Source organism: Triturus cristatus, chromosome 3_2 (assembly GCF_964204655.1).
Source record: "Triturus cristatus chromosome 3_2, aTriCri1.1, whole genome shotgun sequence".
Lineage (NCBI taxonomy): Eukaryota > Metazoa > Chordata > Amphibia > Caudata > Salamandridae > Triturus > Triturus cristatus.
The window spans coordinates 452,646,386-452,673,524 of record NC_140584.1 but is presented as its reverse complement, the minus strand read 5'-3'; the positions used below and the strand labels follow the sequence as shown (position 1 = coordinate 452,673,524).

At 47.0% G+C, this 27,139-nt stretch overlaps 1 protein-coding gene across 2 annotated transcripts in view; it reads right to left on the bottom strand.

Moving 5' to 3' along the window:
* USH1C (USH1 protein network component harmonin) overlaps positions 1-27,139 on the bottom strand; it is a 739,024-nt gene that overhangs the window by 180,054 nt on the left and 531,831 nt on the right. The window contains exons 21-22 of one of the 2 annotated variants that reach the window (XM_085648066.1): positions 25,103-25,216; positions 10,516-10,578 (exon numbers count right to left, since the gene is read on the bottom strand). The exons of the other annotated variant lie outside the window; for it this stretch is intronic. Coding sequence (XP_085504192.1) covers positions 10,516-10,578; positions 25,103-25,216 — 177 coding nt within the window. The remainder of the gene's footprint in view (positions 1-10,515; positions 10,579-25,102; positions 25,217-27,139) is intronic. 2 annotated transcript variants of the gene reach the window in all.

Sequence of the window (27,139 nt, the reverse complement as noted above, 5' to 3'; positions counted from 1 at the left end):
TGTACCTACGTACCGGATAACTCACCCTCAGTCTACAAAGCAATTGAACACCTCCACAGACTTTCCGCAAAGGTTCATCAGGAGCAAGAAGGATGGTCCCTTGGGAGTTGGTTTTGGGACACTATTAAAAGTTGGGGATGGAGGCTGTTTTCATTTATCCTAATACCGATTGTGATACTATGTGGATGTTGCTTGGGGATTCAGTGTCTGCCACCTTTATGTTCGCTTTTTATGAACTGCATCTGCCCTAAGACTTTGAACTTTGAAGCGGAACGAATGAAAGCTCTGTATGAGGTGGAAGTTCGTAGTATTATGGGGATAGATCCGAACTAGACAAGCTGGCGAGATATGTTAAAAGGGAGGACTGTGGAAATTTAGCTTGCAAACTGAACATTATCTGCGCCATCTTGTCTCTCCCCAGCGCGACACACAGGAAAGCGCACGGCAGCCATTTTAGGCACCTTGGTCTCTCCCTGCTCATTGCCGATCGCCAGCGCGTCCCCCTGGCGCTGCAAGCATCCCCCGCGCGCCGGCCACCCCCGCTCTCTCATACACGGGCCATAAACCCTCTCCTTCTGCGCGACCCTGCCATGGAACCGCATCCCACGCCTGACCGACATCCCATACATGGTCATGCATCTCTTTGATAACCCCCTTCCTCTGCGCCCCATTGTCCGAACCGATCCCAGGCCATCACCTAGCCCTGCGGATGCAGTTTATTGTCCCTACTGTAAGGGAAACGCCCCACATCAAAGGGATTACAGTAGATCAAGGCCCCCCACCCCCTGAGACCCGACCGGTCACACACACCCCCCGGGAATTGGCGGAATATCCTGCTGTGTGATAGCCATCTCCTACTGCGGGTGGGGTGGGAACTTCTACTGTAGCTATGCGTGGGATCGGATCTGAGCCAAGGATTCTGAAGACGTTCTTTCATGCATCAAAGTGATCTCAAGAATGTGCCATGTATGATAAACCTGCAATAAAGTCATAAACCTGTGTATAAGAGGCCAGGCCTCAGAGATGCAGTTAGAGCACCTCGTGACGATACCTTGCTGTCTGATCTGATGTGTTCTGCTCCGACGGAATAAAAACTTTGTTTCCTGCCTTCCAGTCTCCGGCGCCTGCCTCTTTCATTGGTAAATTATCGAATGGTATGAGAGGCGATTACCGCCGGGCAATACTTGAAAGGTTATCGACTGAAACTGCCGCTACCATTTAACAACACCTTCTTGAAGGAAGAGAAGAAAGGAGGTGGTGGGGTGAGTGGCAGGAGGCTATGTACTTTCTTTTTTTAATTTGGGACTGGGAGGAGAGCCCATGTTATGTATGGCTCTCTCATTACTCATCTGACTCTGTGCAGTTGTTCAAAGCAGGGACAGATATTTTTGGGGAGCATACATAAACTAAAATTATAGATTGGTAAAAAGTCATTTACTGGGGTATTTTTGACCCCTGGGTTTCTGAGTGTCATCATAGATAACCAGGGCTTCACACTCATGGTCATTCTTCGTCCCTCTGTGAAAACATCCTTCTAATTCACTGTTACCCCTCTTTAATTCTATATATTTTTTGGGAACCCATACTACTTAACAATATTGGCAGTAACACATTTTTACTTCCTTCTATGTAGGCAAACAGAAATCCATTCTACAGGAGAGTCAATTTACAATACATAGGAGGAGCCAGAAGATTAAAGTAATATTTAACCAGAATCATCCACGCTAGGGAAGCAATTTGAGAATGTTAATGTAATAGGGGCATTTATTCTACTTCCAGCTGGGTTGTTACTCTTTCAATGCAGTTTTCATTGTTTTATTGCTCTGAAATGACCTAATTTATGAGCCAGTGCTTTATATACCCTGCATAAATAAATACATTAATTAATACATCTAACATTAATCGGGAAACTGTTTGATTTGTAGGTTATTGATACAACCTATTGAGCTTTACTTATCATTACAGCCTTACTAAATGTTGGCTTATGAGAGAGAGCTGCAGCATCAAAGCATAGGTAGGTAATGGGAGGATGCTAAAGGACAGTGGCTGAGGCATGCTGTATACTGCTCCTACAGCTAAAAAGAGCTAATGACCAACACCAGCCTGCGCTGATGGTTCAGGTATATGACATAGTAAATAATTTGTCGACTTCTATTTCAAAAATCTCTTTGGAAGACCTATTCCCTTTTGTATCATAGATCTGACACATATCAACTCAAAAGAATCTTAGGGACTGGCTTAGATCTTGGCGGACAGGTTAGTCTGTCACAATGGTGACGGATATGCCGTCTGCAGAAATATAAATCACATAGGATATGAAGGGAATTATATTTCAGCGAATGGGATATCCATCCCCCTTGTGATGGAGTAACCTGTCCACCAAGAGCTAAATCAGGCCCTTATTCAAGAGGCGGTATTGAGTTACTGAGAATGCAATATGCGCCAGCAGCAATTGTGCAACACTGTTTTTTGCCGCAGTTTAAAGGGAAAATGAGGACCAACCTATGATTAAGTTACATGCAAAAGTAAGTAATGGGAGACACGGCGATTAGATTAAATAAGAATAAATGTGCTTTGTGCACTCTTTACCACCAAATAACGTATATGCTTATGCTACAAAAAATGTAAAAACACAACAGTGCGCCCAATGCCATAATATTCACTTCCATGTTTCACCGAAATCCCCACACCAGGAAGTATTCTTCCTTCTCTAGAGATGTTTTGAGAACCGTTATTTCAAGCAGCGTTTTGTTTTTTAGCAATTATCTGCAGCTAATGCTTTGTTAGACTGGATAGCCAAAGTTGTTGCCTTCACGCCTCATGTTTTGCTGAATTTGTTTTTGTTGGCCTTAGGACCTTGTGCACTTTACCTCTGCTAATCGGTGCTAAAGTGCTTCTGCTCTCTCCTTTACAGATGGTACTATTGGCTTACACCCAATTGGCACATTTAATGTACTTGTAAGTCCCTAGTATAATGGGACTACATACACCCAAGGCCTGTAAATTAAATGCTACTAGTGGGCCTGCAGCACTGACTGTGCCACCTACTTAAGTAGCCTTTCAAACATATCTCAGGCCTGCCATTGCAGCCTGTGTGTGCAGTTTCAAACTACCTTTTTAGACACAGCAAAATAAACCTTTTACCAGACCTAAACCCGCCTTTTTAATACGTATGAGTCACCCCTAGGGTAGACTCAAAATAGTCTCTAGGTCACTGTACGTTGTATTTAAAAGGTTGGACATCTACTTTTAAGTTTTACGTGTTCTGGTAGTGAAAAATTGTGAAATGTATTTTCCAATACTGCAAGGTCTAGGTTTCCCATAGGCTCACATTTAGTTACCTTATTAAATGTAATAAATGGTAAAGTTTGATTGGAAGCAGGTAGGAAAGTCATGTTTGGTGGGTGAGGAATTGTAACTTAAAAACCTCTTTAATGGTAATGTTGGCTTTTAAATCACAACTCTGAAAATCCACTTTTAGAAAGTTGGCATATTCTTGTCCTAGCCATTTGGTGCCTGCAGCCTAATTCCTGGGTCACATGACTAGGTGTAGTTGGCAGTTGGTCTTTGTGTATTCCTCCTAGATAGCGTAACGAAGGAGGGTCTGGGTGTTGGCAGGAAGGGCCATTTCTGACTTGATGGGGGGGCGGAAGTGTCCCCTACCACACTTGCACTTCAAAGGTACTGGCTCAGCTCACACACTAAGGACTTCACATTAGCCTATGGTGCCCCCAGATAGACTGGGGCCAGGGCAGTGAGGCAGGAAATCCAGACACCACTGTAGGAGGAAACTCCAGAAGCTTCTCCCTCCTCAAAGCTAGAACCAAGTATAAATATTGGACATAAGACCCAACTCTGCAGTATACTCCTGGACCTGTGGCTACTACAGAAGATGTTTGCCATGCTGCCTTGTTGTTTGAGGCCTGTCCTGCTTGCTGATAAGGAAGGCTGGAACTACAACCTTCATCCCAGTATGAAGTGACACTAAGGGTTAGCTGATTGAACACCTGTTAGAGCTATAGAGACCTAACAAGCTCCAGATGCCTCCACGCACCTGTCCAGCTGATCTGCTGCCTGGATCTGCTTCCTGTACCTGCTGCCTGGACCTGCATTTGTATATGCAATTGGACCTGCCTGAGCCCTGCTGGCCTGTGCTAGTGTGAGTTTCTGATCCCCTAGGGGTTTCCTCCATCCAGATCCTGGACCCTTAGTGGGCAATCAGTTGAGCTCCTCATTGAAGAAAAGTAGATTTCCTGAAGTTTTGAACTTTTCATGAGCCCAAATTGGCCTGTTCGTAGCCGCCCGCGCCGGCTGTCAATGCAAAGCTCCGGTGAACTCGACTCTTTGTGCTAGAGCGGCTGCCAATGATGACTGGCAATGTGAGATATTCACTTCACGCTATAGTATTGACAGCCTGCAGTGACCTCCAACGCGACGCATTGGCAACGATTGTCCCTGATGCCCAAACGGATGTTCACACTCCACAGATAACCATCAGAGACGCCCGTCCTCCACCTTCATGCTACAGCAACGACCATCCACAAAGCTCTCCCTGCTCCTCACACCCTCCTTCACCACGAACTGAACTTTGTGTGCTAGACTTTAGAAGGTAACGTTTTTCAGCGGGACTACCCTGGTTCCCGTATTGCACCTTTGCTCCATTGTGGTTAGCCTGAACTTGTACCTTTCACCTGGTCTCACACGACCACATAACCATGAGTGGAGCCTTCTACTTTGAGCTCTATGCTTACCTTAAAACTTTGAAATTGCATATCTCCAGTTCTACTGATTATATTTTAGTCAATTTGTTGTTACTTTATTTATTACGTTTGACTCTATTTTCTAAATGGTGTGGGATTTTTCTTGTGTTGTGTTTTCAGTTTCTTATTATCTGTGTGCTGCATAAATACTTTATATACTGCCTCTAAGTTAAGCCTGAAAACTTGTCTACCAACTACAAGTTAATTTAATGACTTTTTGTTGTTCACCCTGACAACGATTTTGGTTGTTGCTTGAGTAGGGTTTCTCCCCCCTCAGCCAACAACCCAATATCTCACAGGCTTCAAAGTCAGAAATCTCTGGTGGAAACTTTTCAATAAATAGCTTTTAATAAGTAGCTTCAATTAAATAATAGCTAGACTACCATAAGAGACTAACTCTGGTTTTCTGTAATGATGGCATTCTAGCTATTTACCTGCACATTTTTCTGCATCAGCATTAACCTGCCACATCAGTATACACGTGTGACATGGAAGTTTTTCTAAGCATGGAGTAATAACCTACTCAGTGGCTGAGTTGACAGTTAAGATCTTTCCCTTAAACAGAAGGAGAATAAAGGGGCCTGACTGAAGCCTGTTAACAGGAAGAGTCTTGTACAGTACAATGTGCAGACCTTAACATTTCATGTCATGATCTGTGAAGAACAAAACTTCTGATGTTCCTTAAGGAGGTGTTATAGTTTCGCCTCTGCTAAGGCAGAAAGGACTACTTGTTTTTAATTGTTCTGATTTTCCCAGTCTTCCCATCAGTTCGATGTTGGTCCCTTCAGATAAAATGGATGGAGTTCTCATCCCTCGATACCACACCTCTCTTCTGATTGAAGGGTCCGTGTCTGCTGCACTTCATTAGACTCAGCATTTTTTCTTCGCTTACCTAATCTAAAGGCTGAAGCGATATTACCCAAGATCGCCATTATGTTTTAATTTCTCCCTTGATGTATAGACCTCTCTACTTCCTGAATGCCTGTCTATGACTCTAATTCCTGGGGCCTTGGAGGAAGGACAGAGTCTCCTGGAATTATAATGCAGCAGTATGCTTTACTGGTGGCATTAGGCTTCCCGTCTGGAAGTTCAACAGGCAGCTAGTGTAGGGTATTGGCTCCCGAAGCTTCAGATGCTATACAGACTTTTCAATGCCAGTGTTGGGCAATTTCTATAAAGCATTACTTAGACATTGAGAAGAGATTCAAGGTTGGAACTCTTTGTATGGATCTAGAAGGAACACTGAAGAAGAAAGGGGGCTGGGATTGAGAGGCTTTTATTCTTGTATTCCGGTTTTAAACCAGAGGTCCATTCCCCAGCATCTTCCTAGATGGGAAACAATGGATGGAGCTATATACCCATAGAGATGGAGATGCCATCTATGTCAAATCCAGCTTACAATGGCCAAGGGCATCTTTAGGGACGGCCAGCATAAAAGGAAGACGTTTTTTCCCTAGGATCTAGGCATGCACCTTTGAGGGGAAAAAAACATAAGCTTGGACAGAAACCCTTAAAGTGGAATGAGGAAAACTTCAACATGTCAATATATTGACAAAGAGGAGAGATGGTCCTCACCGCTGCCTTGAAGAAGCTAATCAACACATACTTCAACCAAAATAAGGATCTTATTTTATTTCTAGCCATTTGCCCTTAAGGCATCTGGTACTAGGAGGCCATTCTGATAATCCTCCCGGTGTATCTGATATCTGATTGTGTGTTCTTATCTGCACAATAGAGCCAAACTGCGCTCCACCAAATATTAACTGGCCAGGGTCAAAGCTATCATATATTGAGCTAAGACAAGGGAGCCTAGCTTCCTTTCTGAACCATTACCCACAGCTCAAAAGCTACAAGTTCAATTGTATCATGAGTTGGATTGACACTTGCAACACCATAAAATAGGTAATTTAATATTGCAAACATTTCTACAATTTTACTTTGCTTCTGTTTATCCACAGTGAGATAATTCTGCCCACATTTTCCCATCACTGGAAGTGGCACAATTCGTTTCACCTATTGTGAGGGCAAAGTTAACAATTAATAGTAAAAGGACTATAGAGGACATGGGTAGAATGAAAAGGTTCCGAATAACACCTCTGTTAATGTTCAGGGCGGTAGACAGGGACATTTCAACGTCAACAGAAGATTGAGTGTTTCAGCTCCGCCATCAATCATTACATCACTTCTACACATTTGTTGATACTGAGTGCTACAACTCAGCATTATATACTTTCAAATCATGCCCCAGGTTCCTTCTCACTACCAGTTTTAATTATACCCAATGTATTTAGCGACCCATAGCCTTTATGATATTCTGTGACCTATAAGATTAGGTTTCCCTAGTTGAGTCCAACCTAACATAGGCTTAATTAGTTGATGTGTTTTGGTGAACAGACACAACTGGTATACCCTCACTATATTGAATGCTTTAAATTGCATGATAAAAATATTGCGTCTACCACATCAATCTGACCGATGCATTGCATGAGAAGTATAGGTAAATAGATGTTGAGTTAAGAATAGTAAATGTATATTTACCATGATGATGCAGGGACAGGTGATGTACTGAAGGGGATATTATTAAAGTTTAATATTCATTAAATACTTATTATTCAGTGTTATGCAACTGTGCAGTCTCTGTGAGAAAGAGGGTTTTTTGTGGGCTGAATGGCAGTCCACCACAATTAATGATGTCACTATTCTTGTTAGGTCAAGTAAAGGTTTCAGTGATTGAAATCTGAGCTCAGCCCCAGGTAGCTAGGACACAGAGCAGACAGGCTTAACTTAACAAGCTGTGTAAAGCATTTAAAAGTACCAAAACAGTTACAAAGTCAAAAACAGAACACCCACTCCAATCTAAAAATAAATGACACAAAAACAGCACAAATCCAATAAGGGGAACCAGTGATATGGATTTTAAAAATTTGAAATACAAATAACACCAAAAAGTGCAAATGGCCAATCTCGGGCAACTGGTCAAGCTGAACAGGGACAAGGATAAGGTTTGAGGGCAATGACGATGGAGGGTGGGTTAGATACTAGGACCAGGTTGATCCCCGTCAAAAAAGTTACCTTTGGACTTAAGCATTTCTTGAGTAGGTAGAGTCTTAAGCCGGGCAAGGCAGTTGGCCAGATCCCAAGACAGGGTCGTGAATGACAGGTTGCTGCTATTTGAAGTCCCGGTGAAGCCGTCAATGAAGACAGAAAAAACTTTGAGCAGGAAAAGTCAGGATTTCGCGCCTAGGAAGCTGTCGATGTCAATCAGCTGTAATTCAGCATCGGGCCCTGTGAAGCATGCTACCTTCAGATTTAGGCGATTTTCCGGAACTTGAACCCATCCAACAGGACAGGGCTGTAGGCTAGGGCTGAAGAGGGGTCAATGCTGTTTTACGCCGGCTGGCGTCGGGCCCACTGAAACTGATTTGCTGCAGCAGAGGACAACGTAGTAGGCGCAATGGTGAACTCACGTTACCTATTATGCACCCTTGAAAAATCAACTTGTTTTGAAAATATTTCTATGTCCCAGGTTCTAGGTTTTGGCAGGAGGAGTACATTTTTGCAAAAGCCAGGTTTTCCAGGACCTCAGGAACAGCAATTGGGCGTTTGGACTCACTCTAACAGAAACCAATGGTAGGGTCCAGCGCAGGTCCAGTAGAGGGCTTCTTGCAGCTTTTGTGTCCCTGTAGCTTAAAAGGAGGTCAGACATCTGACCCCTGGAGTCCACTTATTTGTCCTGGATACAAGTGGGAGCTGGTCCAGACTTTAGGGTTCTCCTCACAGGTCTCAACAGCAAATGCTGCCCTTCTTCAGTCTTCCACAGATCCAGCAGCATTCTGAAGAAGGTTCGCAGGGGTGCCACATTTATGCCTGGCACTAGCTTGTGGGTCCAGGTAACTCCTGGCCCCTCCCTAGCCAAAAGGGAAACGTTCACTGGGGCAATTCTACCTACTTTTGCAGCAGTTTCTGTATTTGCCTGACAGATAACAATCCCACACTGCACTTCTCTAACCAAAACCACCATGGCAGAACCTTTCTTCACCTGTGCAGAGCTTCCTCTATGCACCCAGAATTGTGACTATAGAAATGGGCAAATCCTCCCTTGGGTCACTCTTAACCAGTTCTGGGGCAGTTCCCATCCCTCTGGGTTTAGAGACAGTATGACAAGGAAACCTAAAGGAATGCTGGCCGAGGGGCTACCTCTGCAAGTGACAGGGTAGGCATCCTTTGCATATATGTAATGGGCTGGGCACAGCTTCCCGGGCCATCTTGTCAAAGATAGGTCAACTCCTCCACAAACTCAAGGTCTTTCTCTCAGCTCTGGGAGCAAGTTCAGACCTCATCAAGGAGCCATTCAGCTCTTGGGTGACAGTTGGAAGCTTATGCAAGTGTGCTTCTAGATGCTTTAGGCAGGAAAAAAGGTTTTCTTTAAAAAATAAATAAAAGTACCCTTGTAAAGTGTTTCTCACAAATCTGACATTGCCAATGAACTGGATTTGTAATACATTTTTTGAAAAATCCAAGAATTAACTTTTTAGCTCATTCCTAGGCAGAGATAACATTACTCTATTTTAAAAATAACCCCCAAGGCTTTCGTATTAAATTGCTAACCATGCTACAGTGAAAATAACTTTTGCTTCTTTGTTACAGTAAAGACAGCTTTGACACTAAAATTGACATGCTCTACTTTTAAGTATCATGCATCCTGCCTTATTGGGCATTAAGACTTACTTGGGAGTAATTTAGGAATATTTAAAAGCAGGGTTTATGCCTGCCAGTTACTTTGGCACATCGAATTGCAGTTTTAACCTGCCCAGTCCGGTTACTGGTAACAGGCTTGCAATCATGTTGTGCATTGCCAATTTAGTGGTGGCACAATATGTACTGCAGTCCACTAGTGACATTTAAAATACAGGCCATGGGTACGCTTTGTACCATGTAATAGGGCTTATTGGTATGTAGATAAACATGCTATTTAGGAGAATAGCCAATTTAAATATGTTTTAGGTGTCAGAGCGCATGCACTGGGGCCTGGTTAGCTGAGTCCCAGTCCGAAGAGTCAAAAAAAGCAGTAGTATCAGTCCAAAATAAATGGAGGTTATCAAGAAAAAAGAGGCATTTTCTTACCACCATGCATTAATATAAATATCCATTTTCCCACCGAAGGCCAAAGCGTAAATCAATGTTAACAGTCAATACTTTAATAACTGGGTGTTGTCATGTTACTTGTCGATGTAGTAAAACTCTCAGCTTATTCCATCTAAAGCGCTAGTGCTGGCCTTGAGGACCAGATGTAGCCTAATGGAAATAATTGACAACAAACTGTGTCTGTTATAGATAAAGTGGTTACATAGGTGCCTTCAAAATGTATCTCATGCTTACCAGTTCATTGGAAATACACAATGACAGTAGAAGCAAACAATGGCATGGGCACTGTGCCAGCGGCATGGGCACTCCATTAGAGTTATAAGCAGAGGGCTGAAAGGCTGAGTGTCTATTCATGCGCACTGCATACTCGTGCATTACAGATAATAAACACAAAGACGCGCACTATCTCTCAGTGGGGAGAGGATGCGCGCCTAAGCACAGCCCAGAAGACAGCGGCCACTCTGCTTTCAGCAATTACGACTGACCCTGTTCAGGTTCTTAGACCAGTCAACAAACAGTAACAAAACAGAAGGAGAGTAGTGTAAAATGTATTCACAACCCAAACAAGAAAGAACACCACACACAGGGAAAAACATGTAAGCGTCATTACTTGTTTTTTGTTCGATCTAAATGAGTTATTGTAAACCACCATCCGTTTTAGCATCTCCGGTTGCTGCAAAATAAATACAGTCGTCCACGTTAAATTGTCTTAAAATAAAAGAACAGTGCAATGCATTTATATACACAAATCAAAACAACACGGAGTTTCCACTAGCTTGTGTTGGCTTTTCGAGCCTCTCTTTAATGTTCATTTATTTGATTTTTTTTTTATTTCTGGATATAAAGGTCATTTTGAAAATGAAATACAAATCCTCTTTCTTTAAGATTTCATGGCTGATATTTAAAGAGCTGCCTCTTATGTCACTCTTAACTTGTCATATGTTAGTACATTTATCACTCAAAACGTTAAGTCACAGAGCGCTTATGTGCTTAAGAGGGTTTATGTGCTTAGGATGTGTTCCCGTTTTCTGAAAGCTTATGCTAGTATGTCGTTTTCTCATGGGCAAGAGTGTTGTGTTCGAGTACGACAGTGGAAATGTTACATTTGAGAACAAATACAAAACATTTTTTTTTTAAACGTACGCCTTTAAAAGGATCCACAGGGGCGTCAGTGGCAAGGAATGAGGTGCATCCTGACGTCAAAAAATAGGAGATGTGATATGTGTATTGTATTTACCGTTGATTATGGGACTACACCCCCTGCTCACTCTAGGATGAGTGCGGACATTTGCCAAGTGGTTCCAGAGAGCTTCACTTGATTTATGCCTTTCCTCTCGTTATCAAATATTCCCTTTTCGTGCATAACTATGTTAGCAATAATAACAGTTTGTAAATTTGAAGAAAGAATCCTCTAATTTAGAGTGTTTCTGAAATCATGCTCAAAACCGCATTGAAATGTGGACCAACATCCCAGAATACAAAGTTTAGAGGGACAGGAATAATCTGGGGATCAAAATATGAAAAATCTTGGGCAAAAATGTCGAGTCCGGAAAGTGTTGAGACTTGAAACTCAGGGAACCCACATATTGGGAGGACACAGAAACAGGAGTGGAGTCACGTGACGATGAGAAGTGTTACGAGCAGGCGCAGAGTCAATGGAAGGCAACCATCTATTATTTTTTTTTAACTCTACCCTGAAAGAAATTGTCACGGAAACGTCAATAAAGAGGTTACTTACTAACTTTAGCAGAAACAGATATACACTTTGGGGATAGCTTAGAGGTTTAAAGATCATAGGGGCATATTTATCAATATGTCATGCAGAACAGTCCAGCAAGCCACCTTGCTGCGCTGCGTGACAGGGAAAGGGCAGAAATCTGGTGTATTTAACATAAAGCGGAACATTTCTGTCTGTCCCTAGCGCTGGTGCACAATGTGCTGCCTAGCACCAATGCAGGCGCTCTTACATCATGGTGCAAGGGTGCCTGCGTTGAAAGCTGCATTGTTTTTGTGAAAGAAGGGACACCTTTCTGCGCAAAAACAATCTTCTGAGGCATTTTCATTTATCTATATGTGCTGCAGCAGCACACATAGAAAGGGGAAAGAATTTGGAGAAATAAACACATTTCTTTTTGTTACGCCTCCCCTGGGAAGGCATATCATGTTGGCGCTTTCCTAGGTCTACCACTTATGGTAAATTTGGGAATGCCTCAAAATCCATGGGTTTTGCGTGGGAACGCCCATGCACCATCATTGGAAAGCCTCCCTGGGGCAGAGTAATGCAATGCAGCAATTTACGCTGCATTGCCGTACTCTGGATTTATCAAGTCACTCGGGCCATGCAAGGTGGCCTTGCGTGGTTTGATAAATCACATCTTCAGGGCTGCGTCGCTTTTGCACACTGCTGCGTGGCGCGAAAGCGATGCAACCCCTTGATAAACATGCCCCATACTGTGTAGACTTTTGTATAACCAGCATGTCTCAGGGTGGTTACCACTTGCTGAACGACCTTAAGTATACCCCCACAAGCTTCAATTATAATGAAATAGCTTAGGGGGTCAGTGTGCGTGTTGTACTGCACTTCGATTAACATGCAGACCACAGATTTGTATTCCAAATCAGATTGTTAATTGGTTTCCTGATTTTGATGCAGAGATCCTGATGCAACCTGCAAGTCACAAGTTACAGTCATGCCGAAATAACTAATTAGGAGGGACTGTGTTGTGTGACCATACACTATGTGGCCATGGAGAGGGAACGGGTACATGAAGGTGCAGCTTGAGACTGTGAGAGGGAGACAGGAAAGTGGTGCGTGAAATGGGTGCCACCTGCAATCATGGCTCAAATTAAGCACATGTTGCAGTTACAGTTTATTTCCTTGGGCTCATGGAAGATGCTAAATGGAAGAGGCGAACATGCTTATATGAATTTGTAATTGATAATAATGGTCTGTGTCGGGTAGGTTACTAAAATTAAGCCTGGGCGGTAAGCTCCGCTCCACCGGCAAAATTTGTGGAGTTTTCCTATTCCTCACTCCACTTGGAGATTAGAGTTCTGAGAAAAAAAACTCTGGCAAACGCGGGCGGAGCGGAGTTTACCGGCACAGGCTTAGTTAGCAGCTGTGCACCCCGGAGAGGAGTCATGTCAGCCACTCTGAGCCTCTCAGGGAAGCTGCGCTGCTCAAGTGCTGGAAAGGGCTTGGGCTTTATTATTTACAAGCTCTCGCCCAACATACCAGAAGAGTGTATGCAATAGATCCATAATTGCAATGCATTCTTGATACTAGTGAAACTGTTTTCATGGTGCCCATGTTATTTGCTGCATGAAGTGGTATAAGTAAAATAAGTTTTAAAAAACAGCTATTAACTTTTCGTCCATGAACTGACATCTCGCAGCTTGGTGCGCAATGCCAATGTTTACTTTTGGGGAAATAAAAGTGAAAATAGAACTATTTGTGAATATGATATTCTGCTCTAGAAGCGTGTGCTCAAAGGAAGTGAAAGCCACACACTGCGCACATCGAAGAATGGGGAAGTCAGCATACATTTCCTATCTTTGACTGGATGACTGTTGATCAACGATTCAATTAGAAATGTATATAAAAAAACATAAGACCGACTTAACTTTTTCTAGCTGGCACCAGTAAATAGGGGGTGGGGTGAAACCTGCAGACTACGATAATGATTAATTGATCCATTGGAAGAGTTTGTTAAAAGTAAAAACCCCAGTTAGTGAGCGTCAGCACACACTCACTGTGAGGATATATCTACCACTGTCCTCCTAAAGCTTGCTCTTAGTGTGTGAACCTGGGAGTAGGACTTCAACACTCTAACACTGCGTTGACACTGTCCGATAAGTGGACCCAGTGTTTCTCACAGTTTTAGCCACGAAGCACACATCTACGTCTATGTATGTTTTCTGTGTCTATGCTTTAGCCACCACACTCACTATGCAATTGCCATCTTCTTTTTTATGCCCTCAATGCTCAGCAATTTTGCGCTGGCGCATACCATTGCGTTTAGAGGGATGTTATTATTGCCTAATAAGTGAAGTGCTTTATGATGAAACCATCAAAAGTTTGTTTTGCAGCAAATAAATAATCAGAGGATTTGTCTGGCTTCCAGATTAAATTGAGGTGATGAGAGAAACTTTCTTTGACTGGTGCTACTTCTTCTGAATCTCTACACCCCTTCCTCTGAGCTTGCATTCGGCTTACTCTCCCTCTCTGTGGTCCTGCTGCTATCAGTTTCTTGGGAACTATGGCAGCAGAGCAGGCTGGGCAGAAGCAGGCACTTCTGGACTGGAGCTGGAGAATGACGTGCTTTCCCTAGGTGACATGCTGGAAGACCACGATACCGAGGAAAAAGAGGCGTGCACCGGAGAGGTGCTCCTATCCCAGGTCAGAAAATATTTACATTTCACCCTTAACCATATTATATTCACGCATGGCTCCGCGCACTTCCCCTACTCACAGTGGCTCGTGTGACGATGGAGTGCTATGCTGAGCTTTTAAAGGTAACATTGCATTGCTCTTCACTGATCTTGCCAGCCCAAGCCGTCTGTGGCCCGGGTCAACACTGCCACCTGCGCAATAGGCTCCTTTTTCATTCTCTGCCCTCTCTCTGTGCTAATAAGGACCTTTGACATCGGATGAGTTTGTGCTAAAAAAACTGAAAACAAAGGTCAAGATTTTATGGTTATCAAGCATGCGTCAGAGCATACGGTGCACCCAGAAGCAGTCCGGCAGAGCTGGAACAGTTACGGATATATTAACATGGGGTTGTTGTTACTGTTAGAGGAGTAGGGGTAAAGGTTGCTTTTTGTACCTGATACTTTCCTTTCGCACACTTTGGGCCTGAATACGATGTCGGACGGATCACCACCGCCAGCATGGCGGTGACGATCCGCCCGACATCTTCCTCCCCCCCCCCACCCATTTCCCCCTACCATATTAGTATTGCGGGGGTCCCCAGCGGATGGCAAGACGGTCCACCGGTCTCCCGCCGGTCGACCAGTCGACCGGGCGGAAAAGGGGCTGGATATGGTGGCGGTGTCTGCTAGACACCGCCATCCATATTAGAATGGGCAGTGGTGCAGGGCTTTCCATGGCGGAGACCCTGTCATGGAAAGCCAAGCGGAGTTTGCTTTCGGGGGCCTGTTGTGGGCCCCCAGGGTATTGGGGGGTGGGGGTGCACATGGGGGTTACCTATGGTATCCCCTACATTGTCGTGGACAAGGTGGCAGGCACCGCTCGGTGCCTGTCACCTTGTGCATGACAATGCACAACGTGCATTCCCAGCATTGTGGCGGGCGGTGCTGAGAGCACCGCCCGCCACAATGCTGGGAATGGGGGATGCCACGGTGGCGGTGGCATCCTAATTGCCGGTGTGGGACCGCCGCACCACTGGTGGCCCGTCCCAGCACCGCTAGGGTGGCGGAAATCGGCCCCTTTGTCTGATTAGCTATCATACAATACCAACAGTTTGGTGGTGGTGTGAATTACCTGCGGTGTGTGATTTTACTAGGACTGGGCTCTACTTTGCAGCACATGGAACTCCACGGAATCTCACAGAGGTTTTAGATAACTCTGCAGAATTCCGCAGAGTAGAACTCCACGAGCTCCACCTACGCTTCAAAAGCCATGAACGCTTAATTTGTTCAATAGTGGTATTCTTGTTGAACACCTGTTACCTTCCATAAACTGTTGTTTCCACTCTGAATTTTGTATTTTTCGAAATATTTTCACACTCTTCAATTTTTGCAATGGAAATTAATTATATATTAAAATAAATAAACAACACGACAACACCTCTTTTGTACCACATTATTGCAGCTGCACCGACACATATGTGATCCAACACTGAAGCGCTTTGGCCAATTAGCATAATTCCGCAGGCTCAGGTACAGCAGTTGCCGACTGGACTCTAAATATTACAGACTAAATTACCAATGTCGTTTGTTTTCACTGATATTAAATAAAACAAGTAGTAAATTAGAAGGAAAAAAATCATGAGCGATATCATGATGTAAATATTTGAACATACACATGATTTACTCACCATGATAGCTTTTGTTGGTTTTTCATAGAAATATATGTTAAACATAGCAAAAAAAACAATATTCTAAACCCATAAAACACAGCCATGCAATATTTAATTGTTAACCACTTATGCACTAGGGAAAATCTTCTATTAAATCACACAGATGCAGAAATATATTTAACGACTTAAAAACCTAAAACAGCTAGCTGATGAAAATGTTGCAATGGTAACCTACCATGGTCTTCCATTTATGGCAATGAAAGGATTTACATTTGTAATAGTGATCGTGCAGGTTACGAAGACGGTCTAAGATAGTACGATATTTTGGTCACGAGCTTGTTTATGGACTTGAATTTCCTATTAAAAACCGATTTGTGAGATACCAGCAACAGACTACTCTAGGGAGAAAATGTCTGTGCGAGGAGAAAATGGCCCTCGGATAGACATTTTTTTCCTCGAACCAGTTTCCCATGGGTAAAATTAATGTGAAATTACACATTACACATTAAGCGAAATGGCTATAACTTTGCACGTGATGAAAAATGTGTGAATTAAGTGAGATCAGGCCAGCCTTACAAAAATTTCACGTAGGCCTTTTCAGCTGCTGACGGTGTCCTATCCTTAGTCAACTCATCGGAGGACAAAAAGGGGGTGCATGAAGCGCCATTGGCCACCAGAAACGCAGCTTCAAGTGGCGCCGGGGAGGAAATAAAAAAAAAGTTAGCTGGACAAACCCCTGCCCTCCACCAGCTGGTCCAATATACCGGTTGCCGAAAGATGAGACCGGGTCACATGCAATGAGTGGGGAGAGGGTGTGGTCCGTCGGCTGCGCTGCCGTCTCTGGTGCAGGAAACCAGGGTTCGAGCCTCGAGGTCGCGTCCACATCATGTGATTCTGGGCAAATCACTTAATTTCCCCGTGCCTGAATGTGTAATGTAAATACAGTGCTATGTAAAGCGCTCCAATGCGAGCCCTGGGGGAAGTGAAGGCCGCAGACCAGTCTTCCCCCGGGGTATTCGCACAACGACCGGAAGGACATGGTGGGGGTGGGATTATAGGAAGGAAGGGGGCGGGAGTTGGGAGGGTAAATAGGTGTCAGGAGAGGAGTATCCGGCCTCTTCCTGACACCTGAGCACCACCGGGAGGGGGAGAAAAAAGTTTGTAGTGGATAGGGCATACAGTTTTAGGCCTTCTGCCGATTGGTCGATCGGCGGGGGGCTGGCACTGGTAGTCAGAGTAGGGAAAGGGAATTTGCCACAGCGGGCTGGATGGCATTGGTGTCATCGATGCGGCGTCCGTTGGAGCAGCGTGCGGTTTTGGATGGGCCGGCCGGGTGGATATCCTACGTCCTGGGGAAGTCTCGTCAGGCGTGTGGGCCGGGATGGCCTCGCGTGCTCTGGAGGATGGAGTCCGTGCGCTGGATGGCGGATTCAACCGCAGCTTCAGGTAGGGGGCGGGGGGGCTGCCATGTCGCGGTTGTCCGGGATGCGCGGGGCCTGGGGGGGCTCTGTCTGCGGGCGCGGCGGTTGTTGGAGCGAGCGTGCTGGCATGGGTCAGGCGGGAGGGGGGGCGGGCGCGGGGACAGCACTCCCGGCGGCGCGATCTTGACGGGTGGCCCAGGGCGGGTTCTGTGGCGGGGGAAGGCGGGGTGTGCGTGTGTCGCGGTAGAGCACGAAGTGGATGTAATTACCACTACGGGGTCCGCAGAGGAACACAGACAGACGGAACAGTCGCCCGGTGTAGTGGGAGCGCCCCGGTTTCTTCGTGCGGGTGTGCGGCGGGGTTGTGGGGGTATAGGCGGGGACCCCTCCTCTTTCTGCTTCCCAGAGTGAGGAGCTGTTTTTCCGATGGCCTGTTGCGCTGCGCCTCGGGTGTAGGCATTCAGGGTCGGGCCTCATGGCCGCGCTCACACCCGGTGCTTCTGGGCAAATCACTTAATCTCCCAGTGCCGGAAGGTGTAATACAGATAAGGTGCGATGAAAGCGCTCCACTACCTTTTGGTCGAGTTCGCGCCGTCTAAATATGCATAACGGGCTTGCACATGGCCCACGTGGGTTTCAGAGGGACGTGGTTGGGGTGGTGGGGTGGCGTGGGTAGTTGATTACGGTTTACCCCTGCATTTGTGGAGCCGTTCATGGCAGCAGACAGTGGGCCCACCCCAGCGGCTTTACCCCCGGCTATGCAGGGTCCGGCGCAGTTTTGGGGGGAGGCTGATGCAGGTGGCAGATTAGGAGTAGCGAGGCAGGGCTTTGCATGGGGGCTGCTGCCAGGGTAGGAGGTGTAGGGGGTGGGCCTAGGGGGAGGCGGGGGGCTGCAGGCAGTGGGGGCTGGGGTCATCAGAGTCCAGGTGAGGGACTGCCAGCACGGCACGAGGCCCGGTGGTGCTGGGGACCCACTTAGTTTCGCGACCGAGTGGGTGGGGGGGATCCAGGTCCGGCGGCGAAGGCCGGCAGATAAGGGGTGATGCCAGCGGGGCGCACAACGGCCCCGCGACGCTGGCCAGAAGCAGTAGGGGGGTCCGCGGCGGCCTGCCCTCCTTCGAGGGATTCACGCATTGAGCATACAACCTTGTGACTCCTACCAAGTTCTGAGTATGTGCTGTGTGAAGGGTGGTATGGATGGTGTTGGGGGTGAGGATGGAAGAAAGTGACGGTGTGCGTGCCGGATACAGTGTGATGGGAGGATGTCCGATGGGGCCTGGGAGTGGGGAGGTTGCCCGGGGGGTGCGGGGTGGGGGGAGTCAGGTAACCAGTCCATTTTGTTGATTGTTTCAGGCGAGTGCGGCCTACGACGGAGCGGGGGACAAGGAGCTCCAAGGGGGATGGCAGCTTTGGTCTGGCAGAGGAGGTCCCCGACGGACACTCAGGTAAATGAATGGGGGGGTTTTACAGTCTGGGAGTCGCACTTTGAAGGCTAGGTGTTCATGCCCTGGTTGTCACCGGGTGCTCATTTCTAAGTGTATGCAATGGTATTTCCTTCAGTAGGGTGGGGACAATGTGGGGAACCCAGGGCCCAAATTAAGCACAGCTGGTCAGCTGGGAAGTTCGGTGGTGATACACGCAAGGAGGCGGCATTACATCAGACGAAGGGAACGTTTGGGGCCACGCGAGGAGAGGGTTTTGGGTTTTCGACCGGCCGATGGTGATATCAGGCGAACGGAAGGCTGGCAACCAAAGGGTGGCTTGTCCCTAATTTCCATGCTTGGAGGGTGACTTTTGAGCTGAGATATCCACAACTTGAGCCAATTGACGCTAGTTGTGGATATCGGTCTCGGACACATGGGGCAGCATGTTGAAGGGCGAGGCCCGGGGACAGCTGGGGGTATTTATAAGATGGATGGGGGTGTGCTGGGGTGGAACGGTGGGAGACAGGTTTAAGGCCAGCCCGAACGTAGCTCGACTTGGGGTGGTCTTTCTTCGATGCCATATTCAGCCGCTACCCACAGCTGGGAAGGCAGGCAGGAGAATTTTTCTCGGCACTTACGTTGATGGGCAAGTACTCAGACGAGTGGTGGACCTGGAGGGTGGGGGTTTTCGGGGGAATTTTTCTAACGGAGGGGTCACGAAGCCCTTGAGGGTAGGCATGGGCCTGGTGGTCCTTATTGATCAGTTGGAGGCCATGGGTCCATGGCACCATTTGACTCACAAGAAGCAAATATGCGGAGGCAACGGGATGGCCGGCCTGACGGTGCACACTGGGTGGGAGTCTGGGGTCTGGAAGACATGTGGGGCTCTGAGGCCGCGGTATCTGGAGCGCGAGCGTCGCGAGGCATGCCGGGGGGCAGTGTTATACAGGGGGGACTTGCTGGGGAGCGGGACTGGTAGAGGTCGTTGGCTGGCCACTGGACAAGATAATCACCGTTCGGTAGGCATCGCAGTAAGGGAGGCTGAGGGGATGTGCCGGAGGGGGAGCTGGGGAGACGGAGAAGGCTTGGGCCACTGCTTAGGGCAACCAGACGGGTTAAGGGGCTTTCGGGCACGGCAAGATGCGTTTGGGGTGTAGATGGTCTCCGGGGTTGTAGCGGGCAGTAATTTGACATCAGGGATTCTGGCTGACAGGACGCAGTTTTTAGTCAGGGGGGGCGTGGGAATGGGTCGCGTGTCGAGAGCCAGGAGCCAGCACAGTGGCACCACTGATAATATAACGATTTCGTCCAGGGCATCTGGGAGTATGGTACTGCAGGACACAGGAGACGCGATGATATGGTACAGGTGGGGTGGCAGACACTGGTGCAGGGGCTGGGGTGACGGGCGGTTTGTGCAGGGCTTGTCTGGGTAAAGCAGGGGCATGACGTTTTTCGAAATAGGGTAGCGTGGCGCTTGAGGCGTAGTGAAGGATGAGGGTAGTGGCCCGGGAAAGGGCAATTAGGAGGTTGAGTTGTTGTGCGGCTACAGCGGTTGGGGGGGAATTGGAGCGGGTGGCAACGGAGCTGGGAAAGCGAGGAGGGGGAATGAGGCACCAGTGATGGGTGTTAAGCGAAGGGATGCCTATGGCGGGGGAATTGGGATGGCCGAATTCGGAAGGTAGTTTAGCGGTGCTACAGGCTATTTAGGTTTCGTTCGAGGGCTGGGCCGACTGGAAGTGGCTCCCTTAAGGAGAGGCACGATTCTTCCGCCTGAGGGCTGGCACAGAGGTGTCATCAGGACGGAGTTCGGGGGTGGGGGGGAAGTGGGAGATTGGGGAGATGGCAGTATAAGTAGGGTGTGTGGTGCCATTATAGGTCAAAGTAGGGGTTGGGGGGGTGTTTTGGAGAGCCTGGGGATGGACGGGAAAGAGGCATAATCCATACGGGACTAACCATTCTTTTTCTACTACAGGTGGGGAGAGTGGCCTGGGATCCAGTGTGGTCGCATGGACAGGCGGACATTCTCCCGAACGTTGGCCAGCCACATAGGCGACATGGCGGTGGTACGGATGTCCTCAGGCGGGGAACGCAGTCATTTGGGATGTTTGATGATTGAGGGGGAACGGTTGAATTGACTCAGGGTGAGCGGTGTGGCCAGTGAGAGGGACTGTGTCATACGTTATGGGCACTGGCTCCGAGACCAGCAAAGGCGCTGGAGAGAAGGTGCTCAGGAAAATGGCAGGTCTGGTTTATCCGAGAGGCATGGCAAGGGATATGGTTCAATGACTCAGAATTTAAGAAGTGGATTATGGGGAAGCACTGCGCCTTGCAATGAATGGTCTCTGGGACGTCTAGCATGCTTACAAGGCAATGGTCTGCAGCGATGGGGACGGTTTGAGGGAAAACTGGTGGCCTGGTTGGGGATGGGGCACTTTCATGGATGGGGGATGGTCCTGGACATGTGTCTTGTTTGACAAGGACACTGGCTTTATGGGTGGATGGTCGTCCACCGATGGTGCCTTGCACAGAATGGAGTAGAGGTGGATGGTCATCCACCGATGGTGCCTTGCATAGGAGGGACGTTTGGGGGCTGTTGAACATGCTTACCAGCTGCTAGCTCTCAGGTAATGGGGACTGTTTGAGGGGACATGGGGAGATTTTGGTTTTAGTTTGGGGATGGAACCCTTTTCATGGATGGGAATTGCCCTGGAAAGGTAGCTTGTTTGAAGGGAACCCTGGCTTTATGGGTGGATGGTCGTCCACCGATGGTGCCTTGCAGAGAATGGAGTAAGGGTGGATGGTCATCCACCGAGGGTGCCTTCCAGAGGAGGGATTTTTGGGGGCGGTTGAGCAGGCTTAACAGCTGACAGCTCTCAGGTACCGGGGACTGTTTGAAGGGACGCGTGGCGCTTTTGGTCTTGGTTTGGGGATGGAACACTTTTCATGGATGGGGATTGCCCTGGAAATGTAGTTTGGTTGAAAGGGACACTGGCTTTATGGGTGAAGGGTCGTCCACCAATGGTGCCTTGCAGAGAACGGACTTTGAGGGCTGTCGAACATGCTTACAGGGTAATGGCCCGCAGTTAATGGGGCCATTGGAGGAGGCACAGGCGGTCTTGTCTGGGGCTGGGTCGCTCTTCAGGGATGGGGGATCGGCCTGGAAGGTTACTGGATTGCAACGGATACTGGCTGTATGGGTGGATGGTCATCCACCGGAGGGGGCCTTGACAAGAAGGGAGTTTGGGGGCGATGGACTAGGATTAAAGGGGGACGGTCCGCGGTTGAGGAGACGGAAGGAAGGAAGACAGTAAACACAGTTTCGTTTCGGGGTCCAACACCCATGCTATGGTGTGTGCACTGGTACAATTTTGTCACGGACGGGGTTTGTTTGGTAAATACTGCTTAGTGACACAGGACACAGTTTTCAAGGGTGGATGGTCATCCACCGGGTGCCTTGAGGGGTGGGGGAGGCATTAGGTATGCAACCTGGGGGGACAGGTAGTCCTGTTTAGAATAGGTGCACCTTTCGCAGTCTGGGGTGTCTCGGCAACAGTGAACTTTATATGGGACGCAGGTTTAGGGGATGGAGGGTAGTCCACAGGGCGCCGCGAGGTAGACTGGATGGAGGCGAAAGGTGCACTAGCGCTGGGGGTGGGGCAGGGAACCGCCCTCCGGGGGTTTCCCTGGTTGGCTGTACTTTGGAGGGGTGGGTAGTCACATACGGGCGGATCCACCCCTCGGGGGGGGGAGAACGGTACACAGGTGACTGATAGCGGGCGCGGGAAGCAATGACCAATGAAGGAAATTACACAGAGGATGCTTGGAGGGCAAGTGAAGGTGAGAATGGGGAGAGGAAGGAGGTCACCGAGTGAATGGGGGAAGCGTCTAACAGGTGAGATGGTTTGAGAATGGATGAAAGGAGAATGAGTCGGTATGGGATGGGGAAAGTATATTTATTACAGTTATGTACTGTCGAATAAAGTCTAAATGATTGCAACCATGTCCTAATAAAATGGCCTTTTACGCTTCAAGTAACAGCGTGGAGTGTGGTTCTTGCGCGATACCTTCGAGTCGAACTATATAAATACGCAAAAAGTGGTGCTGGCAGACCGGAGCCGCCGGCGGAAGTGCCGCTAGCCCCCTACTGCCTCCGTGCCCTGGCTTCCGTTTCAGTCTGGTTCCTGTTATGAGAAGCGGCCCGGCAATGCTTTCTCTGCTTCCCCTGGAGTGGGGGACGCGGAGCGGCTCTCCCGGCGTGTGGTAAGTGTCACTGATTTGGGAGAAGACTGTGATATGTTAAACCGTGTTTAGTGCTATTGCATTTACACAACAACACTGAAGGTCCTTCCTTCCACCCTGTCTTGCTGCTGTCATATGTCGCCCACCGAAGATAACCCACAGCAACTGGTGCGACAGCTTGGGGCCGGCTTACTTCGTGTTTCGTGCACCGGCTACCTAGGCCTCTGTGGACCTACATTAAAGGTATTGTGGGGATAGGCAGTATACTTTGTACAGGTTTTCTGTGAGAGGTGGAATAACCGATCCTTTATCCTCTCAACCAGTGAGGTCTGAGTTATAGTACACGCCTAGCTCATCCTTCCAGTATAGGTTCCCGGCATAGGGCCGGGCCACCAGGACAGGCGGACTGGGCAGGCAGCATGGAGGCCTGATCAGCATATCATGCCATGGCCTCTTTCCCTCCATGTACCTGTGTGAGTAGAGGCCAAAAGCGAGAGTACCTTGAACAACTCCCCAACCTCTCTTGTGTATTGTGCTTGTCAGAATACATACACCTTTAAGCCAAGGCTTTCCAAACGAGTTGCCAGTGCATTTCTCTGGCCCATATTTGTGACGCACTGCCAGTGCATTTCTCAGCCCCATATTTACAAGGACAGGAAAAGCCACCCTGCGTGGCTTTTCCTGTCCTTGTAAATACCGCCCCTTTACACGCAGCACTTTGCATGAAAGGGGCGCTCCATGGGTGTTGCTGTGGGTGTTCCAACGCAACATTCATGGAACCAGACACATTTCCAGATTTACAAGGAATCGTAAACCTGGAAATGCATCAGTATGCTACGTCACCATAGGGGTGGTGTAGCGAGGCGCAACGAGGAAAAATGTTTTCATTCCTCCTTGTTTCTTTCCTCTTTCAATGCGTGCTGCATTCTACAGCACACATTGAAAGAGGAAAATGCCTGTGATTGTTTTGGTGCGGGAAGGTACCCCTTCCTGCACATAAACAATCTCCCCATGACGCATGACCATGGTGAAAGGGTGCCTGCGGTGGCTCATGGCAGCTGTTTGTGCGTCAGTGCAGGGGAGGGCACAGGAATGCAACATATCATTGTAAATATGTTGCATTCCTGTGCTCTGAAAGTGCTGCAGCGTGGCGCAGCCAAATAGCTTGCAGTGCTGCACTGTGGCACTTTCTTGTAAATCTGCTCCTAGGGATTCTGAGATTGCCTATTATGTCCTAGTGGCTTCATTTAGGGCAACTCTGAGGATGAAGGCTGCGAGGACGCTCAATGGAGTACAGTGGTCCAGATGATCTCCATAACAGAAGGGATGCCTGGAGCTCTGGTGAGGTGTTTTGTAATTGTCTACTATGAGAGGGTTACAACAGCCTGCACGTGAAAGAATGAACCAGAGACAGAAGGAACAACACAGGCATAATGTATTGGAATATGGAGCAGAATGCAACCAAAAGTCCCTTTGTGTTATATACAGCCCACTCAACTGTATACAAGTGCACTGTGTGAGTGTGCTTCCAGATTCCGGCTGCCATCTCAGAGAGACGTGAGCTCTCCTGTCACTCTGTGTGCTCCATGCAGTAACTACGACGACCTGTTCTGCTCTCTGCATTTGGAACATTCCAAAGCAAAGGAGGGAAATCTCCTCTCTGAGAGGACCCCGACCATGGCACCTGGTGTTACAGAACGGACTACGAGCCCCACTTTGTTATACCAGCAGCGTGTGCAAGGCTATAAGAGCAGTTTCTGCAATATGGGGCTTTATTTGCTGTAGCTGGCCAATACTGAATAGAAAGATGAAAAGCTGACCTACCTTGCATGACAGAGGTCTTATTACACTATAATCCCATCGGAAAATATTAGTGACTGATTAGATAAAGAATAATACATTTATTGCACACGAAATGCATATTTTGTAGTGGAAACCCCTACTTAAAAACGTTACCATTTTTCTAGATCGTCTTGTAAAATACCTTTATCAGTAGTTTGTCAAGAACAATATTCACACCTTCACAGCACTCTTCAAAGCACGCAGAAACTGTCAAAATGCACACATCTTACCAAATTGTCTGGTTTCATTGCTGGTTTAAGCGTGAAATTAGGGTCTGGGGGCAGCATGACTGGTTTAGACATTACAAGTGGTCGACGTTGGGTAGGAGGACTTGGAGCAAATTGCTATGAAGTTTAATTTTAGAAAATGACAGAGGATGTTAGTACAAACGCAAATCATTACATGTTTAACTACATAAACAACTGAACGTAATTCACACAACATCACGCCATCACCGAAAGTCTACCAGTAAGCCTAGACATGTTTATCAGCAGTCCAATATATCTAATAAAAATCAAGGGTACGCGAAATCATAATTCCACCGGCGACCTTTTGTAAAGGTGACAAACTTCACTTAGGGGGAAATTTATCATGAAAAAGAGTTTCATGAGACATAACTCCAGCATATTTTCCGAGGTCAATTTTAGCACAAAAGAAGTGAGCTTTGGTGTTTTCTTTTCACTCCTGTACTACATTTTGCAAAAGTAATTTTAACTTTTAGCCAATGCCATGTAGGTACTGAAGATTTTTTCAAAAAACGCTTCAATGAAGTCAACAAAAGAAGCATTTGGAAATGTCGAGCACCTCTATTCTAAGTAATGTTGAATAACAAGAACAATCTTATAGATAACATGCTTTTTAGATCTTGTTTACAGACAGCATTTCGCTGTCTTTTGTCAAAAGGCTCATTTTCTACCAATTCAAACCCTATCATTCCCTAAAAAGTGTACTATATATTTACGGTTGAGATACAGAAATACTCATAAGTGAGCTAGAGTAAAAGTTCACTTACCCAGGGAGTGTGTGAAAGTGTGTGTTGGGAAGGGGGTGGAATTGTCCAATGCCTTAAAACGCCTCTGCCTGCCCTGGCACAAAACTGCATATTTACAGCTTAAATAGGAGGACCCATCGGCCACGGTCTAGAAGACTGGGCAGAATCTGGATGTGACATGAGGGTGTAGTAGCAGTAATTAGTTTTGAACCACCACTAAACCGCTTTTAAACGGAAAGGAACGATGAAGGAAAGAGATGCTGAGTGCAGCTCTAACAATATTTTATTCCAGTCAGATGCTTTCGTTGACAGAGACTTGACCTGCTGGTGACAATTGTGGCTTCCTTCTGCAGCAGTGCTATAAAGCAAGAAGAGATTACCCAAATAATCCTATCTACTGGACTCCTGAACATTGACTTCTTTTATTGATACTCCTCTGTGCAGGAAAAGTCAGCTGGGGCATAGAAATCAATAGTGCAGCAGGTCCAGTGGCACCGTGACTCAGAGGTACAAGGGGCCACTTCACCTAAATAAGGGGCAAGGGGCCCAATTTCCTGGCTTGCAGTAGGATTCATCTTGCCCTTGCCGTGCCACTGCAGGTGCATACACACACGATAGCTGGATGTAGTAGGGTGCGATGTCATCACATCCTTCACTGAACCAGGGTTGCTTCAAGCAGTGACCGGGTCGCAACTACGTTCAAGCACTAATCTGCCAAAATGGGTAATTTGTGCATATGCAGTTATCATCGTGAGACAATAATAATACTTTCTGTTGTGTGGAGTAAGGTATACACACCAAAATTTCCATATGTGACCTGATTATGAGTGAGTCGCTTAGGTCCATGCATAAACCTCTGTTCACGCATGGTCAGAATTACGAATTATGTTTAAATTATCAGATGCGTTCAATAACTTAACCTCCGTTGAATTTCGACATGTCAAATCTGCAGAAATGTAACAAGGGATATTGTACTGTATTTACGTGCATTAAACACCAAAATCTGCATATCATTCCCACAAACACATGGAAGGTGTTATTTAGCCCACACTATAAATAACCTACCCCTTAGTATCATTATTATCATGTGCAATAAATAACAATTAAAATCAAGCTCATAGACTTGGTGATAATAAATAACGTGCATGGGGGCATATTATCAAGAACGGCGTTAAAAATTATCGCCGCTCCTCTGCTGCCAGTGCAGCAAAAGGTGAAAAAATAAAATGGTAATAAAATAAATGTATTACCATTTTATTTTTCTCTTTCCCGAGCC